General features: G+C 21.8%; 6 protein-coding genes across 6 annotated transcripts; 5 read left to right on the forward strand and 1 right to left on the reverse strand. All coding sequences in view use genetic code 6, as the record gives it.

Moving 5' to 3' along the window:
• Positions 1 to 578: 578 nt before the first annotated feature.
• On the forward strand, positions 579 to 5,232 carry TTHERM_00441800 (cyclic nucleotide-binding domain protein; the record flags this gene model as incomplete). Its single annotated transcript, XM_001033095.2, has 6 exons — positions 579 to 987; positions 1,434 to 2,111; positions 2,169 to 2,463; positions 2,516 to 2,631; positions 2,747 to 3,720; positions 3,976 to 5,232. 6 exons carry the CDS (start codon positions 579 to 581, stop codon positions 5,230 to 5,232), a joined length of 3,729 nt encoding a protein of 1,242 aa, XP_001033095.2.
• A 499-nt stretch (positions 5,233 to 5,731) lies between these two features.
• On the forward strand, positions 5,732 to 6,955 carry TTHERM_00441810 (ATP-binding protein; the record flags this gene model as incomplete). The annotated part of the gene is made up of 6 exons (XM_001033096.1): positions 5,732 to 5,788; positions 5,851 to 5,959; positions 6,014 to 6,095; positions 6,149 to 6,466; positions 6,587 to 6,791; positions 6,848 to 6,955. The coding sequence occupies 6 exons, from the start codon at positions 5,732 to 5,734 to the stop codon at positions 6,953 to 6,955; spliced, it is 879 nt and encodes a 292-aa protein (XP_001033096.1).
• Positions 6,956 to 8,191: 1,236 nt separating this feature from the next.
• TTHERM_000441819 (transmembrane protein, putative) lies at positions 8,192 to 8,801 on the forward strand (the record flags this gene model as incomplete). The annotated part of the gene is made up of 2 exons (XM_012797997.1): positions 8,192 to 8,195; positions 8,263 to 8,801. The coding sequence occupies 2 exons, from the start codon at positions 8,192 to 8,194 to the stop codon at positions 8,799 to 8,801; spliced, it is 543 nt and encodes a 180-aa protein (XP_012653451.1).
• A 1,324-nt stretch (positions 8,802 to 10,125) lies between these two features.
• Positions 10,126 to 10,878, forward strand: TTHERM_00441820 (hypothetical protein; the record flags this gene model as incomplete). Its single annotated transcript, XM_001033097.1, has 1 exon — positions 10,126 to 10,878. The coding sequence occupies one exon, from the start codon at positions 10,126 to 10,128 to the stop codon at positions 10,876 to 10,878; it is 753 nt and encodes a 250-aa protein (XP_001033097.1).
• A 1,823-nt stretch (positions 10,879 to 12,701) lies between these two features.
• TTHERM_00441840 (hypothetical protein) lies at positions 12,702 to 14,784 on the forward strand (the record flags this gene model as incomplete). Its single annotated transcript, XM_001033099.2, has 8 exons — positions 12,702 to 13,459; positions 13,527 to 13,592; positions 13,650 to 13,853; positions 13,942 to 14,046; positions 14,095 to 14,199; positions 14,263 to 14,367; positions 14,426 to 14,638; positions 14,694 to 14,784. 8 exons carry the CDS (start codon positions 12,702 to 12,704, stop codon positions 14,782 to 14,784), a joined length of 1,647 nt encoding a protein of 548 aa, XP_001033099.2.
• Positions 14,785 to 14,931: 147 nt separating this feature from the next.
• TTHERM_000441849 (transmembrane protein) lies at positions 14,932 to 16,159 on the reverse strand (the record flags this gene model as incomplete). The annotated part of the gene is made up of 6 exons (XM_012797998.1): positions 14,932 to 15,121; positions 15,179 to 15,293; positions 15,402 to 15,615; positions 15,684 to 15,821; positions 15,870 to 15,967; positions 16,027 to 16,159. The coding sequence occupies 6 exons, from the start codon at positions 16,157 to 16,159 to the stop codon at positions 14,932 to 14,934; spliced, it is 888 nt and encodes a 295-aa protein (XP_012653452.1).
• Positions 16,160 to 16,897: the final 738 nt, after the last annotated feature.

Below are 16,897 nucleotides of genomic sequence, written 5' to 3' on the forward strand. Positions count from 1 at the left end.
GATTGATTTGCTAAAAAAAAAATAATTTTTATTTAGTTCAATTATGATTTTGATATAATGTTGTATAAATAAATTAGGTATAATAATACCATGTAATTGTCTAAAAGTAATTTATTATCACAATTTTTAAATATTTAGATCAGATATTTATATTAAGACAAATATTTTTAATAAGATTATCCACAATAAGTTTTTATAAGAAACTTTATTTTATATTATTTGGGGATAAATAACTTAATTATATGAAAAAAGTATAAAGGTCGTTTATTAAAAATGCAATAAATTATGGCTCTAAAAACACTTGAATTAATATTAAATTTTATAATTACAGACAAAGAGGTTTTGAAGTTTATTAAATAAAATAAACAACATGTTTTTTATTGCAATTAATCCAACTAAAGTTGTGAAAATAATCAAATTTTAATATAACTCAAATAAGATTGCTTATCAATTTGGCATAAAGTAGGAATAAATAATTAAACAAATAAAGAATTTATATAAAGCCAATTTTAAAGTGGTAAAAAGTAATACAAATTTTAAGATTACTAATAAAAGAAAGCAACTCATCCTTTAAAAAAATGAATGAACTATTTTCAAAACATCATAGCCGGAATGCAAGCAATCAGTTTTATAACTATTCTATTTCAAACAATACTGAAAAGGATACGGCTGGAAATGATAAAATTTATTATGATGAATAATCAGAACTCGCATTATAGCTTTAGGGTTAGTTTTCTTAAGTCAATAGCAGCAGGAAAAAACCTTAAGAAGTTTACTTTAGGCATAAAGGCGATACAAACTTTAAAATTGGGACTAATATAGATTTTATTTTAGAGTCTGAACCTGAACCTGAACCTGAAGTGACTTAAGGATAGCAAAGCCAAAACAATCCTTTAATGAATACTCAATCCCAACAAACTTCTAAAGATAACGATAAGCTCCTTAATAAGAAATTTGACTCTAACAAAAATGATGAAGTGATATCAAGTAATTAATTAATTTCAAAACATAAAATTTTTAAAGAAAACTTTCATTTTTTTTAAAGGTAGATTAATATTTAAATTAATAATTCATTCATTTTTATAGAAAGAAGTGAATATAACAAAACAACTTCGTTTTTTCTGATTATTAATTAAATTTTTTGTTATTGTGAAATGCATTAATAAATAAAATTCGCTATCTGATAATCTACAAATAAAGAATTAAAAATTTTTTATTTTCTGATATATTAAAGTGTAATAACTTCTAGTTAATATTAGTTCAGTAAATATGATTCTTCTAACAAGTAGAATGCCAAAAAAAATTAAACACTCATTTATTGAATACTAATTCGAATATTTTATCTTTATCAACTTTATTTTTTTATCTAATATTAGTTTAATTCAATTTAGTAAACAAAAAAATAAATAAGTTAAACTTTATTATTAAAAAAGGAGCAGTTAGCGAAGATTTATCTAGCTAGAATAGAAAAATAGATCTTTAACACTAAATTAGGAAATAGTTAAATGTTGCTATGAAAGTATACAAATTCATTAATAATTTGATGAAGTTTTAAATTCTGAATAGCTAATACATGATCAAACAATTTCAATTAAGTATAATTAATGACCCTGTTTGCTTATTTATGAATGAGTGGTAATTCAGCAAGTTTAAACCCAAGGGAGTATTTTTTTCTAGGTTTAGTAGATCTTAAACTTCCTTCTTAAAAGGTAATAATTTTGAAGAATAATAAGAGAAAACCTCTGAAAAGTTGATACGAATTCTAGCAGATATGACTAATAACTGCTTTTCTAAAGTAGGAATAATACACCCCCAAAGTAAATTCAAAACTGTTTGGCAATTATTACATCTAATAATAATGCTTATGATTTTATTCATACTCCCTGTAGAAGTTGCTTTATTTGAAACTGATTTTGCCTAGCTTTATCCATACAAATTCAACGGATTATCAAAAGGAGCTTTTGGATTTTTCTTGGTAGATATTTTCATTTAATTAAATACTGGAGTTTTTGATAAGGGAACTATACTGACTGATAGATAGGAGCTAGCTAAGCGATATATAAAAAACAACCTATTATTAGATTTAATAACAGCAATTACATTATTTGCAAGTAAATTTCTATTTTATTTTTATTAAAAAAAAATATATTTTTTTTCAATTCTAACAGAGGAGTTTGGGCTACCCAAATTTATAAATGTTTTCATTCTTTGCAAAATACCCTCATTTTAAAGGATCTTAGACGAAATATAAGAAGCAAATCTTTCTAAGTCTAATGTAACATTTAAGAATGTCTTAAAGCTAACTAGGTTAGTAATTGAGCTACTGTTTATAGCCCACATTTATGCTTGCATCTTTCTGCTCATAAATTCTCTTGAACTACACTATAATTACACACAAACTTGGATGACGACTTATACCAACTATCTTAAAAAGGATATAAATACCTTGACGTGGCATTATAAGTAAATTTAATATTAAAATAGTAAAATATTAAATTTATTAATAAATAAATAGATATATGATGTCATTTTACCTTTGTATGACCACTATGACAACTGTAGGTTATGGAGATATAACGCCTTAAAATCAAATAGAAACTATTTTCTATATTTTTAGTTTAATGACGTTATGTAAAAATTAATTAAATTTATCAATAATCAATTAATTAATTTTTTTGTGTTTATTTATATTAAGAATTTTTTGAAATAATTTTTTGATAAAAAATTAAATATTTTATGAAAAAAGGTGGTGTATTTGCTTACTCGTTCAACTTAGTTGGTGTAATTGTACAGGAAATGAATAAGAAAAATAAAGAATTCAAAAGAGATATTTCTTTAGTAAATTACTATATGGAAAAATTATCAATCAGTAATGAGCTTAAATATCAAGTGAGAAAATATTTAGAATATCAGCATATTTATAATGAAGATATTACCTTAAGTGAAGAGCAATATATCCTCAACAAATTGTCTCCTGCCTTAAAGGAAAAGTTAATACTTGATGCGCATATATAGATAATCAAAAAATGTGGTGGGGTTTTTTCAATGTATTCTGAAGAATTCATAGAAAAAGTTTGTTTGAATTTCTCTAAGTAAAAATTTTCTAAAGGGGAAATTATCTTCAAACCATTCTAGAAAGAGCAAGATTAATGCTTTTATTTTATTGATGATGGAGAAATTGATTTGTTTAGCGAAAGCCCAAGTATTTAGTATTAAACTGACAATTATTTAACAGGAGAAGATGATAAAGATAATTCTAAAGAAGATAAAGAAAAGACATTATTAGATTTGAATTCTAATGTTTAAATTTTGAAAACTTTAGAAAAAAATTAATACTTTGGAGAAATATGCTTTTATACAAACGGTGTTAGAAAATTAGGTGCCATTTGCAAAAAAAATAGCCGCTGTTTTGTTATTCAGAGATCAAAGTTTATAAAACTTTTGAAAAAATATCCAAAAGATTATGAATTATTTTGTAAAATAAGAGATAAGTTAATTATTGACAATAATGGATATATAGTGGGTACTGCTTGCTACTCTTGCAATCAATACAACCATACTTTCTAAAACTGCTATTTGCTTTAACAGAAATTTGATAAAGAGAAAATATTTTTGTAAGAAAATAAGCCCTTTTTTTAAAATAGAAATTAAATAAGAAAGTAAAGAAGAAGAAGACTTAAATTTAATTGCCTAGTTGAACAAAAAAACATAGCAGAAAAGGTAAATATCTTATTTATTTATTTAATTAATTATTAATATATTTATTTATTTTTTAACTAATAATTAATTTTTGGTAACAGCGCTTTCTCATAATTAAGGCCAGTTGATTAAAAAATTTTTTTATCAAAAATGGCATAATATATTTATTACTTTATAAATATACTTTTTTTAAATGGCCTTAATTATTGAGAATGCACGGTATTTAATTTTTAGTGCTAGAATTTAAAATAAATTTTGTTTCTAATAAATAAAAAGGTAGAACTAAAAAGAGTTAGTTTGGATGATGTTGAATCAGATTCCAACGAAGAAGATGATTAAATTGATGATAATTCATAAACAAGTAATTAAGATATTCAAAGTATTGAAGTTAAAATTAAAGACAAAAAAGTGAGAAAGAAAAATACCAGAAATTATTCAAGCAATACTTTACAAATACCTTAAAAATCAGTTAATATTTTTAAGCAGAGCTCAATTGACACCTCAAAAAGCCTTAACAACATTTAGCAAACTGAAGGCAACGAGGAACTCTAGAAAAAATCAGTTAGTAATACTTACCTCCAACCAATTGTTGAGAATGAATCAATCAAAGAATACAGCCCGTTGAAGTACTCAAATCCTTATTAAAACGAAAATGGGAATCATTAAAACTCTATGAAGTAAATTACTCTATAAAAGTATTCTGAAGAGAAAAAATTCCCAAATAAGATTTTTCCTTCATAGTAAAGTATGCTGTAGTTAAATACAAACCCCAAAACACTTTAGCAATAACTTATGTTGGCTTCGTTTTAGAATATGATTTTACAAAAAAGAGAAGGATAAGAAAGCTAAAGAAACTCAATTGTAAGACCTTAAGGAACTTATGAATAATTATAAATGCCTCCTTCTCCTCTCATAAAAAACTAATCTCCTATTTAAATAGACTCTCCTCAAGTACAAAAGTTTGGCTACAGATTCTTAGCTCATGAAACGGAAAATGATCCTTTGATTGCATTTTAGTAGCAGTTATAAGCTATATAATAGTAATAGCAGCCATATGTTTCTCTTCTTCATGAATAAGAAAATCAGTAAAATTTAGAAACTCATAGCATTACTAAAATTTAGAGATAAAATGTGTATTGTCAGGGATAAATGATTGAACCATTTACTTAATTGTTACTTCAATAATAACAAGATTAAATTAAAGGCAATTAAGCTTTAGCAACGTTACTTGAAATTTCAACTCCAAATAACTAAAAAGCTAAATATTAAAAAGTATCAGAGGTAGATACACACTATGTAATTGAAGAACACATGCAAGAATTCAGAGTTTACTATCCAGAGTATAATTTTTCAGTGGTTAGATTTAGGCTTCCAAGAACAACAAAAGATTATCGAAATTTCCATCCTGCATTTTGTAAGTACACATACTTTAACAGAGTAATAAAAAAGAATGACAGAAAAAAAAGCAGAAAGCAATCAGAGAAAGTAATTCCATCCAATCATAGAATGTCGCTAATGCATTAATATGCTTGAGATTTTTTATTGTTAATGAGAAATAAAACTGCTTACTATTCATATAATAATTTATACAAATTCGATTTAGTACATTTATTAAAACAAACAATTTATAATTTTCAAAAATAGTTTTTAATTTATAACATTTTTGAATTACTTTTCTATTTTTTATTTCAAAGATCAGTCATATTCAATTAATAATAATAACAAAACAATTTTGCTATTATTATGTTTGTGTCTATATATTTTTTGTATGCAAATTTATTGATATTTTAAGCTCGGAATATTATATTGTTTTTTTGTTATAATAAATAAGTCAGTCTTAGCTTATTTTATAATTTTAGTGTAGATATATTATAGTTTGCTAAATAGGCTATAGCTATTTTTATATCTATCTGGTAATAATTAAAAAAGATATTAAAATTTCAATTAAAAATATCAAATAAATTAAAAATAAGCCATTTAATTTACAAAGTGAAAAAAGCAATTAAAAGGGATTGATAGTAAGTATAATAATATGAATTAGGGAGTATTTTACGGTTAAGTTATAGTTGGTCCTGCAGGAAGTGGAAAAGTAATTTATATTTCAAGTATATTTCGATTTTATATTTATCTAAATGATATAATATTTAAAAGTCTACTTATTGCCATATTATGTAAGATAATGCCAAACTTTTGAAAAGAAATATTATGGTTGTTAATCTTGACCCTGCTGCAGAACATTTCAAATATAGATGTGATATAGGTTAATATTATTTCGTAGTTTTTTAGCATAGATTAATTTGTAATTTAAATTTAGACATTAGAGATTTAATTACACTTGATGATGTTATGGAAGAATTCAAATTAGGACCAAATGGTGGCTTAGTTTACTGCATGGAGTAATTAAAAGATAAAACAAAATTTAGAATAATCAAATAAAATTATATTATAGGTATTTATTATAAAATATTGACTGGCTTGAAGAACAGTTATGTGATTTAGCTACTGATGATTACGTTTTATTTGATTGTCCAGGATAAATTGAATTATATACACATATGGATTTGATGAATAAGTTAACACAATCACTTTCAAATCTAGGTTTTAGCGTATGTTCTATGTATATGTTAGACGTTACTTTTATTAGTGATAATAGCAAATTTATTTCAGGTGTGCTATAAGCTCTTACTGCAATGATTAGCTTAGGTCTCCCACATATTACAGTTTTAACAAAATGTGATATTATTTAAGACAAAAAATAAATAGATGAGTAAATTAATTATTTTATCTATAAATGTTGGCTTTTACATTTTAAAATTAACATGCTTTTTTTAATAATAGTTTAAAAAATAGAATTTTAATTTCAACATTTATTTATTTATTTAAACAGGTATTTAGAATTTTCAGAAGAAATAGATGATATAGAAATTAAGGATACTTAAAATATGTCAGAATTTGATAAAAAGTATAATAGTTTGACAAGAACATTACGTGAAACAATCAAAGATTATAGTTTAGTTGGTATTAGAAAATTAGATGTTAGTGATGAAGAAACCATTTTAGATTTATTAGCTGAAGCTGATATGTGCTTAAATGTAAAATTTTTTTAATCTTAAAAATGTTATGTTATAATTCCATTTTCTATTTACAGTATGGAGAAAATTTAGAGCCAGATGAGAGATTTTATGAATAAGTAGAGGATAACTTACAAAAAGGAAATGATGTTTACTTTGATGAAGGGGCAAATGATGATTTTTGAAATTTTGATATAAAACTTATATAAATAATTTTTATGGAAAAGTATTAAACAAAATTATAAATATTAACTTTTATTTTAAATATACATAATTTTCTGTATTATTATCAACTATTAACTTTTATAAAGTAGTTTTTCTTAAGTTAAATTCTATTTTGTTTAGTTTACAAATATTCAAGTTTTTTTGAATATTTTAATAATTATAAAAAAATATAATTTTTGTTAAAAAATATCAAATAAATTAGAAAGCATATTTTTTATTAAATTAAAATTTTGTAATATATTCACGTTAGCAATATTTTAATGAGCTAAAAGATAAATTTGTTAATTTCTGAGTATTTTTTGAATTAAGTATTGTTATTTTATAAAAGATTATTTTTTATTAACAAACAAAAAAAATATTCAATTTTCATTTCAACATTCAATTATATTTTAATAGAAAATCTCACAATTGTTTAAAATAGTTGTATTGTTTAAATAAATGTCAGATATCATTGAATGAAATATGCTATGATGCCTTTTAGTTAAATTCTATTTGAAAATATTGGGTTACTTTTTTAAAAATTTTAATATTTAAAAATATTGGGGTATGGCTTTAATAATCTGATAAACAAAGAAATAATATATGTTAAAAGTATTGGTAAATTATAAAATATATATTTATAAAATATTGTATAAATTATTTAATCTTATATATTAGTTTATTCAATTCTATATAAATAATTTAATAGTGTATAATTAAATATTGAGTTACAATAGTATGATATAAATTATTGATTACAGGTAAACATTCATTCTTTGCATATTTCTATCTTTATCACTGTAATTATATAAATTTAATATTATTTAAGTAAGAGAAGCTATTTATTAAATTATTGGTTTGTTAGTTTATTTAATTTAAATTTTTAATAACATTGTAAAACAGAAGAATAAATAAATGATTCTTAAACATTTAGTTTACCTTTGTTAAATTCAAAAAATAAAATAATAGTAGTATTATTGAACAAAAACAATTATTTTAAAATCATTAAAGTTTAAAAGAAGCTTTTACTTTTCCAATAGAACAGTTTTCAATTCAATACAAAATTATTTATTATTTGAACATTAGAATATTTCTTATAATGATTTGTTTTACTTCTAAAATTAGAAAAAAGTATTCTTCAAATTAACCAATCTCACTTGTTCAGTTATATTTATTTGATATCCTAAAATGTTATCAAGTCAAAGTGTTGAATTTTTATGTGTAAAATTTAATCTATTATTTTAGCATCTAAATCATTCAATTTATTTGTTGTATTAAAAATTAAAAGTAAGTATGGAAGGAAAGAAGGAAGGAAGTATTGATGAAATACAACTTTGTGAAGAAATTTATAAGAATAATTTGATTTTCAATTTCAAATTAAGTTAACTATTTAGTAATTAATTTTATAAAGTATTAAATATTCTCTTCCAAAAATTTTTTTATTTTTGTTTAAATATTCGAAATAAAATTATCATTAAATAAAAATAAAACAAAGAACATAGTTCAGAGATCAAATTAAATCTTATGGAAATTGTTTATGTGATAAATAGAATAAAATTCCATTAATTTCCTGTATGCTTAAAAGTACATTTATATATCTATTTATATATATATTTTGATTAATTTGATACTTAACTAAAATTCATCCGCCGTAATACAAAATCAAATAGTCAAATTCTTAAAGGATATATTAAATTATTTGCCAATATGGTTACATTAATTTATACTATTTATTTGCAACTAGCAAAAAAGCAAAATTAAAAGCATTTTAACCCACCAATTTTAACAATAAAACAATTTAAAATACAGTTAAACGTGTTTGGTTGATTAAAAAACCTTTTTTGAATATAATTTTATTGGAAAAAATAAATACGTCTTGGAGAATGAAGCTATTCTTATATCTTATTGCGTGGTATTTACTTTTTGATTAAATGAATTTTCCTCTTTGTGACTATTATTACACCTATATCAATACAATGATTATACTTGTTTAAGAAATGACAAATTCAAACTTCTTTGAGAAATTTATTCATAATTTTTTCATTAGTTTTTTGTTTCACCTTGAAAATTCTTCTCAAAATCGATTGCCATGTACAAATAAAATTGTTTTTCTGAAAAATCTTATGATATTTATTTGTTTTTATTATAGAGCATTGCATTTAAGCGAATTCATTTTTATAAAAGTTTAACCTCAAATAAATAATACATTCACTCAATTAATAGTAAATTTTCTTATTAATTAAACAAAAAGGGTTAGCTTATAATGATATGGGTGTTTTTTTTCCTTGTAAATGATTCACTAAATTAATAAAATCTAGGTTCTCCAATATGCTTCTTTCAAATTAACTTGGATAAAATAAAAGCTAAATAGTATATTTTATTGTACATCTATGTTATTTTTTGAGTATCCAACAGACATTCCAATATGAAATAAAGAAAAATTCTTTTAAATGATATTTTTTATTTATTTATTTTGCGAACTGTCAAGGTATTGTTCCAAAATAATTTATCAGTTTTATTCAAAATATAATTAAAACCTTACCTTATGATCACCTTAACTATATAATTGATACTTTACTTCTCTAAATATTAATGATACAAATTACTACACATAATCTATATACTTTCGCCAACACTTTTTACATGTAATTATATTACTTTAGAATAAGTACGCATAACCCACCAGATCATATGAATTATATTTAAAAAATAAAAATTTTTTACTAATATCCATGAAAAAGTTTTAGTAATTAATTCATGCTTTTCTTTTTTTAGAATGCTTACTTTTTTAATCCTTTTAAATTTGATTGAATCTTAGGAAGCTTTTATTAAAAAGTGCATATTAAAGCAAAAAAAAATTGTGCATCATTCAATAGAAAAATTTTTTGAATAATCACGTAAATTAAAATTGATTATTACTTAAATTAAATTAATTACTTTAAGAGATTGACAATCTTGAAATAATATAATTATAAATTAAAGCAAATTCTACAAAAAAAATAAAAATTGAACTTTTTAATCAATCAGCCAATCTTAACCTAACCAATTTTTTTAACAGTATTTTAACACTATTTATAACAAAAGCTATTTAATAAACAAAATATTATATCACAAATTAATTATTAACAATATAAATTTACATTTGTCTAAAATGATCTTAACTCCTCTTCACTGCAAAGTCTTACAGCCATAATCTTGTGAATTCAAAATAGTAAAACAACCATTCTTTAAGCCAAAAAAGATTACCTCTTGTTAATCTAATCTTAATTCTTGCGACTCTACATCTACTTCTTCCTTTGAAAGTTAAATAGAAAACCAAGATAACTAAATTAACACTTCTATAATTACAATACAAACATTTAAAGGAGTTAATTCTTAATTTATATTAAGTACCTGCTACATGCAAAATGATGAGAAATTTTCTTGCAACTACCTATTCGATAAGCAAGATTATTAAAATTCTAAGTTGATCCCCTTAGAGGTTAAAGCTTAAAAAGTATTGAACACCGATTTTTCTCAAGAAATTGTATATCCTGTACCCAAAAAAATGATAAAAACAGAGAATAAAATATAATAATCAAAGAATGCAGCCAAGAATATTACAAAGGCTTTTATAAGATATATGAAAGATATCAAAGGAGATGATGATAAAAACTACAAAGAACTAACCAAGTTTATTAAAAAGCATAAATATAATAATAAAAACTTAAAGACTATTGCCCAGAAGCCATCTTATGCATTGGATTTCAAAAATTTTTGTAATGGACAAGCTCAAGAATGGGTGGATTCATGCAACATTTAAGACAAAGAGATGCACTTAAGAATAATAAATGCTTTTAAAAATTAAGACTATGAAATGCTTAAAGAACATAAGAAAAGAGTTAAAAAACGCTACTCTCTCTGAGAAATTCTACATTTATTCTTTAGATTACTATTAAACCATATATAAAATTAATATATATAAATAAATAAATACTAACTAACCATTTTTCAAAATATAAATTAATTTAAACATAAATTATGTAAAATTTTATTAAATAATTAATTATATACTATTTTAAATTCTATTAATATTTATTTTTGCTTAAATTGATAAATAAATAAAACTTTCTAAAAAATATTAAGACACAAAATTATTTATATAATATTTATGAATAATTCTATTGAATCAAAAAAATTTATTTAATATTATGATGGTCTTTTTATTCTGTTATTTGAAGTTTTAAGTTTAGTAGTTCTCCAATTATATGTAGTGATTAATTAATTTTTAGTGGATCTTTATATTCCTCATTTCACTATTGCTAATATTGCAGAATTTTAGTTTTTTGATTCAGCTATAATAGTATGATAAAAAAATTTTTTTATGCCTACTTTTTCAGAAATTATTTTTTAAATAAATAGCTTGGTCTAAAATTTTAAATTATAAACATAAAAATTCAATTATTTATTAAAAAATTTAATTATTGAAAAAAATGCTTAATTAAAATTAAATGTTTGCTGATAAATTTTAGATTTATTCATCAAAATATTAAAAGTCAAATCAAAATTTAAAAGTATTTTGAAACAAGCAGATTAAATTCCATCAGTTTTTATTTTTTAAATTTTTATAAAAGTTGTTTATTTAAGAAATAAAATCATTAAAATATTTTTAAAAATTGTTAATAATCATCAAATTTTTTTTTTCTGCATAGCAATATTTTGTGTTAGACTTAAATTGGTCTTTTTAAATAAAAAATTTTTATATAATTTTAAAATAAAACACACAATCTCAACTTTTATTAAAAATTAGTAATTCTAAATTAATAACTTGCTTTGGTTTTATCAATAAACTACATATGCCCATATCATTTTATTATATATATAATTATTAACAACACTTTATTTAAAAGATTTGATTTGTTAATTTTTGATTTAAATCAAACTAAAATTACTTACTAATTGATTGTTTAACAGTTCTATTTATTTCTATTAATTAATTCAAAAGAAACATTTATATTTTTAAATCTTCAATTTTAGTATATAATGAATTTATTAAATGTATTTGTTTTTTAATTTTAATTTATTATTTATTTAAAAATCGAAGTTGACTATAAAAAATACTTTATTTTTTATGATAATTTATTATATTAACAATTATTTATTTATCTATTTTAAAAAATATATTTATTATGTTTAGTTGGTATAAATAATAATAATAATTTTTAATATCTTTTAAAAATCATCTAAAATAAAAATAAAATAACTTGTAATTGTTTTTTAAAGAAAAACATAATTTTATGAAATTTAAAAGAAAAAATAAGTCATTTATTTTTTTGATTATCATATGTATATTTAATTTTTTAAATATTGAAAGAGCTTTGAAATAGATTAAACAATTATTTAATAAAAATTAAATATTTGCATAAACATTCAAATTGCATATATTTTTTTTGAATAGGAGCTTAAAGATTAAAAAAATACCATTCAATATATTATTATAAAGAAAAATATTGCCTGGCTAAATACTTAAAATTGACTTTAATTAGTTTCAAATATAAATAAAAATTAAAGATGTGGTTGGCGTTGTTTTGTGATTCTAAAATCTTGAATAAGATATGTATACATAATTTCAGTTGTAGCTGATATCAATACAATTATAAAGATAATAATTGCAATAACCAAAATATAAAAAAATTTATACTAAATTGATTTAACAAAAGTAACAAAATTTTAGTAAAAAAAGATAAAATGAGCACAGTTTTATAAAGCAGACTTCATAATATAAAAAATATGAAACTTCCTTTTTGCAAAAAATAGAATCACTATGATTCTTAAATAAATGAGCTAGATATGAATATTTTAAATCCTGTTTGTTGTGTATGTAGACATGATGATATACCTGATAATTCAGTAGTACCCATTATTACAATATTAAGCGATTTAGCACGTTAATTGGATCTTTCATTAAACACTAACCATCAAAGAGTTTAGAATATGGAGCCAAGATTTTTAGAGATTTCTAGAGATTTTAAAAATTTATCTTCACTATGTGACCAGCTCTCTCAAGATATTTTAATATCGCTTGATAATTACAAAAAAACCATTTAGAGAGATCTTGAGAAGGAAAGGGTAGGGAAAATCATAGATGAAATATCAAAGACAGACAACTACCCTGGATTAAAGAAGGGGTTTATAGAGCTCTAAGAATATACTGTCAATGAAAAAACGCATTTAACTTTAAATAGAAGAAGGACAGAACATTTTTAGGAAGAGGTTGACTAAAATGCAGAAGTTTATGTAAATACCATGCAAGAAATTATAAGACGTTTATAAGATATTTTAGGCGAAATGAGTGAATGGAGTCTAATAAAGGCAACAGATGGCATGCCTATAGATGAGAAATATAGTAGTCCTCGTCAAAATTAACATTCTCACTATGATACACCCATGGGAGTTGATAATGATTCATATAGTAAAATAGAAGATTACGATGTTGATAACATTAAGTAAGCATAATCTAAAATTATAATACTTAAATAATATTTTTAAAATATGATTTATTAATATTTACAGTCCTTAAATGCTTAGAGGAAACTTAGATTACTTGAATAATAAAATTTTAAACATAGACTTTTCAGGGTAGATTATAGAATATGTTATTTAATAATTAATTGATTTTCTATTTATAAAAATCAGTAAAATAGGAAATGTGGAAAGCATAGAGAGCTTATGTTAATTTTTAGCTAAAGTTGCAACTGATGTGAAACAGCTCCAAGGAATTAAAATAGATCTAAAAAGTTGGAATTTAGGAGATAAATGCATGAGAAATATTTTATAAGGTGTTTCAAATGTTTCTGAAAATAATAATTAGCTAAAAGTATTAGCTTTGAAATTCTGCGAGTAATTTTTTATTTATTTATTAATTAATGAGTTAGTATTATACATTTATTTTATTCTTTTTTGAATAATTTTTATAAATACTGAAAAGTTGGAATGATAATAGTGATATTTCAGTAAATGCTTTAGCTGATTGCTTGAGGAATGTTTCAAAATTTAATTAATAGATTGAACTACTCTCCCTCAATTTAGAATGGTACGATATTATTTAATGGTTTTTTAAGTGATTCAAATTATTTTATAGTTGGCATAATTGCTCAGAAGGGGGAGTTTAAAATTTGGTTTAGTCTCTAAATAATTTCTTGGGTATGAATAGAAACCTTTCATCCTTCCAATTAAATATGAGACAGTAAAATATTTTGTTTTAGATAAATATGAACGAATTTTTTTAAACTTTATTTTATATTAATAGCTGGAAAACTTGTGCAGATGATGCAGTTATATCACTTTCTTCAGTAATTCATCAGCTAGGATCAAGTTCAAGAAAGCTTGCACACTTTAATTTGAATTTATATGAGTAATTTTCAAATTGCTACTTTTTCAAATTAAAATTATATATATTTTTTTATATAAAGTTGGAATAAATGCACTAACGGAGCTGCAAATTCAATAGCAAAAGGATTGAACTAGCTTTCAAATAATACTATAAACTAGCTAAAAACTTTTGTATTAGAATTAGCTTATTGGAAAGAGGCAACTGAAGTTGGGGCTAATGCTATTGCTAAAAGTATTAACTAGATAGTCTAAAAAAATCCAAATTTAACAAATTTTGTTGCTAATTTCTACAAGTAAATAATTTAAATAATTAATTATTTATTATTTGATTTGTTTATAATATCTTAGCTGGAATCTATAAAGTAAGGAACACTTAAACGCTTTAAGATAAGAATTATCAAAGAATACACATTATTCTAATTTTTAACTAGCATACTGATTAATTGATTGAATGCATACCACTTTTATAATATTAAATTACATTTTGATTTATACATACATTTTATATTGTTTAAGTATTATAATATTGTTAAATTAATCTTAAGTAAATTTTAAATGCAGCTCAATAACTTTTTGAGCTTGCCTTTCAATCTTATTTATATTTTCCGAACTATCTAAATGCTTTTTAAGGCAAATTATCCATAACTGAAACTGGAAAAACTGAATGTCTGTACATTTATTTCAAAACCATTCTAAATAAGTATAACATGACAATGAATATGCTAAAATATGCAGCCCACTAAAACTTAAGAGTTTCTGTAATAGAAGGAATATATCTTTATTTATATTTTAAATAATTAACATTGATAATAAAAGTTTAATATAATTTTTACAATATATTTTGATATTTAGGAATGTGTATTCTCCCATTAACTTATACTGTTCTTGCTGCCGCACTTTAAACTTTAAGCATTTAAGTAAAATACTCATACTTTAATGAGGAAGTTTCTATTTATTGTTAATTTCAAATATTTGTAAAGATTTTGATTGCTAAATTTATGAGTCTTTAAAGATGTAAAAAAAACTAATAAAAAAATAAATTGATTGATTTATTACAATTTTTGTAAATTAAGTTAGCTCTCATATAATTATGAAATTATATATCTGAGTTATATAAAGGCTGCTTATATTGTAACTTATTTTCTCCATTATAATAGAGTGGAGATTATTAATCAAAATTAACTTATCCGTAGAATTAGACATTATCAAAGTTATAACTTGCACTAAATGAAAGAAACATTATTTATCTAGATTTTAGTTGGGAAACATCCTTTTTTTTAAGAAAAATTTTACAAAAAAATTATTTTTATTTATTATTTATTCAATTTAATATTATACAGATAGCATATAGTCCATTTCTAAAATAATTTCCATTAAAGAACCACTGAAATTTGTGACAGTGAAACTAACTTCATATTCATCTACTTTTTCAATATTAAGCTACCCTATTTTCTTATCCTTCCATACTGGATTAATCTTAAAAAATAAAAAATGAATTTATGGCGATATTAATTCAATATATACCTACAAAGTATCTATGATAGATCCTTATTATAAAAGATATGCTTATACTATTTAAGTATTTGGCTATTCTTGATTGAGTTTTATATTCAGCCAAAAATCTTTATTTTAATATATAATCATGATTAATATGTTTTTAAAATATTGAAAATTGTCATACTATCTGTTGTAAAGGATAAATAAAATGGTGCAAGGAATGTCAAGCACATTAATAAAATGCATACTATAGAAGCTCTTGAACAAAATTCTGCATAATAAAAATTGCAAAAATCTTCAGAAACTAATCTAACCATGAACTAAAATAACTAATTCTTTTTAATTATATTTCAAAAATAGATAAAGTATCTTTATTGATTTAAAAATTATTCAATTTTTTATTTTTTTATAATAAAGATTGATTCAATGAATGAATGAATGAAATATAGTATTCAAAAATTATTCTAAATTTTTTGAAATTTAATAAATAAAATTGTGATCAATCTAACAAATTAATTACACAAATGAATGGCAATCAATAAATATAATAACATAAAATAAATATAATTTTTTAAAATTATTTTTTAATAAAAAAATTAAATTGAATAAATTTTATTAAGAGTAATAAAATAATCCAGAATATAACTTAATTCAAATATTTATCAAAATCTAATTTTAAATTACTTAATAGTAAAATTTAAATATAAAAATAAATATTCGTTTTTTTAAAGATAGTTATTGATCAACCATTTGGAAATACAAACAAAAAGACATCTTATTTACTTAATTAAATCATTAGCATTATACAAAAAATATATTTAATTTGAATAATTTTATCAAGAATATAGAAAAATATTAAGTTGATCTATCATATTTAAGTACATCAGCAAGTAATTAATAAAAATATGAAAATTTGTAGCTTTTATTTGCTTAATTTAAGAAAAAATTTGGTGAGATTTAATTATAATTTGAAGATACGTATAAGAGTACAGTGTACTGAAAACAATTAATTATTTTGTTAATTTTTTTTTTAGGCAGTAATAAAAAGATGATAC

Source organism: Tetrahymena thermophila (assembly GCF_000189635.1).
Source record: "Tetrahymena thermophila SB210 genomic scaffold scf_8254609, whole genome shotgun sequence".
NCBI classification, from domain to species: Eukaryota; Ciliophora; class Oligohymenophorea; order Hymenostomatida; family Tetrahymenidae; genus Tetrahymena; species Tetrahymena thermophila.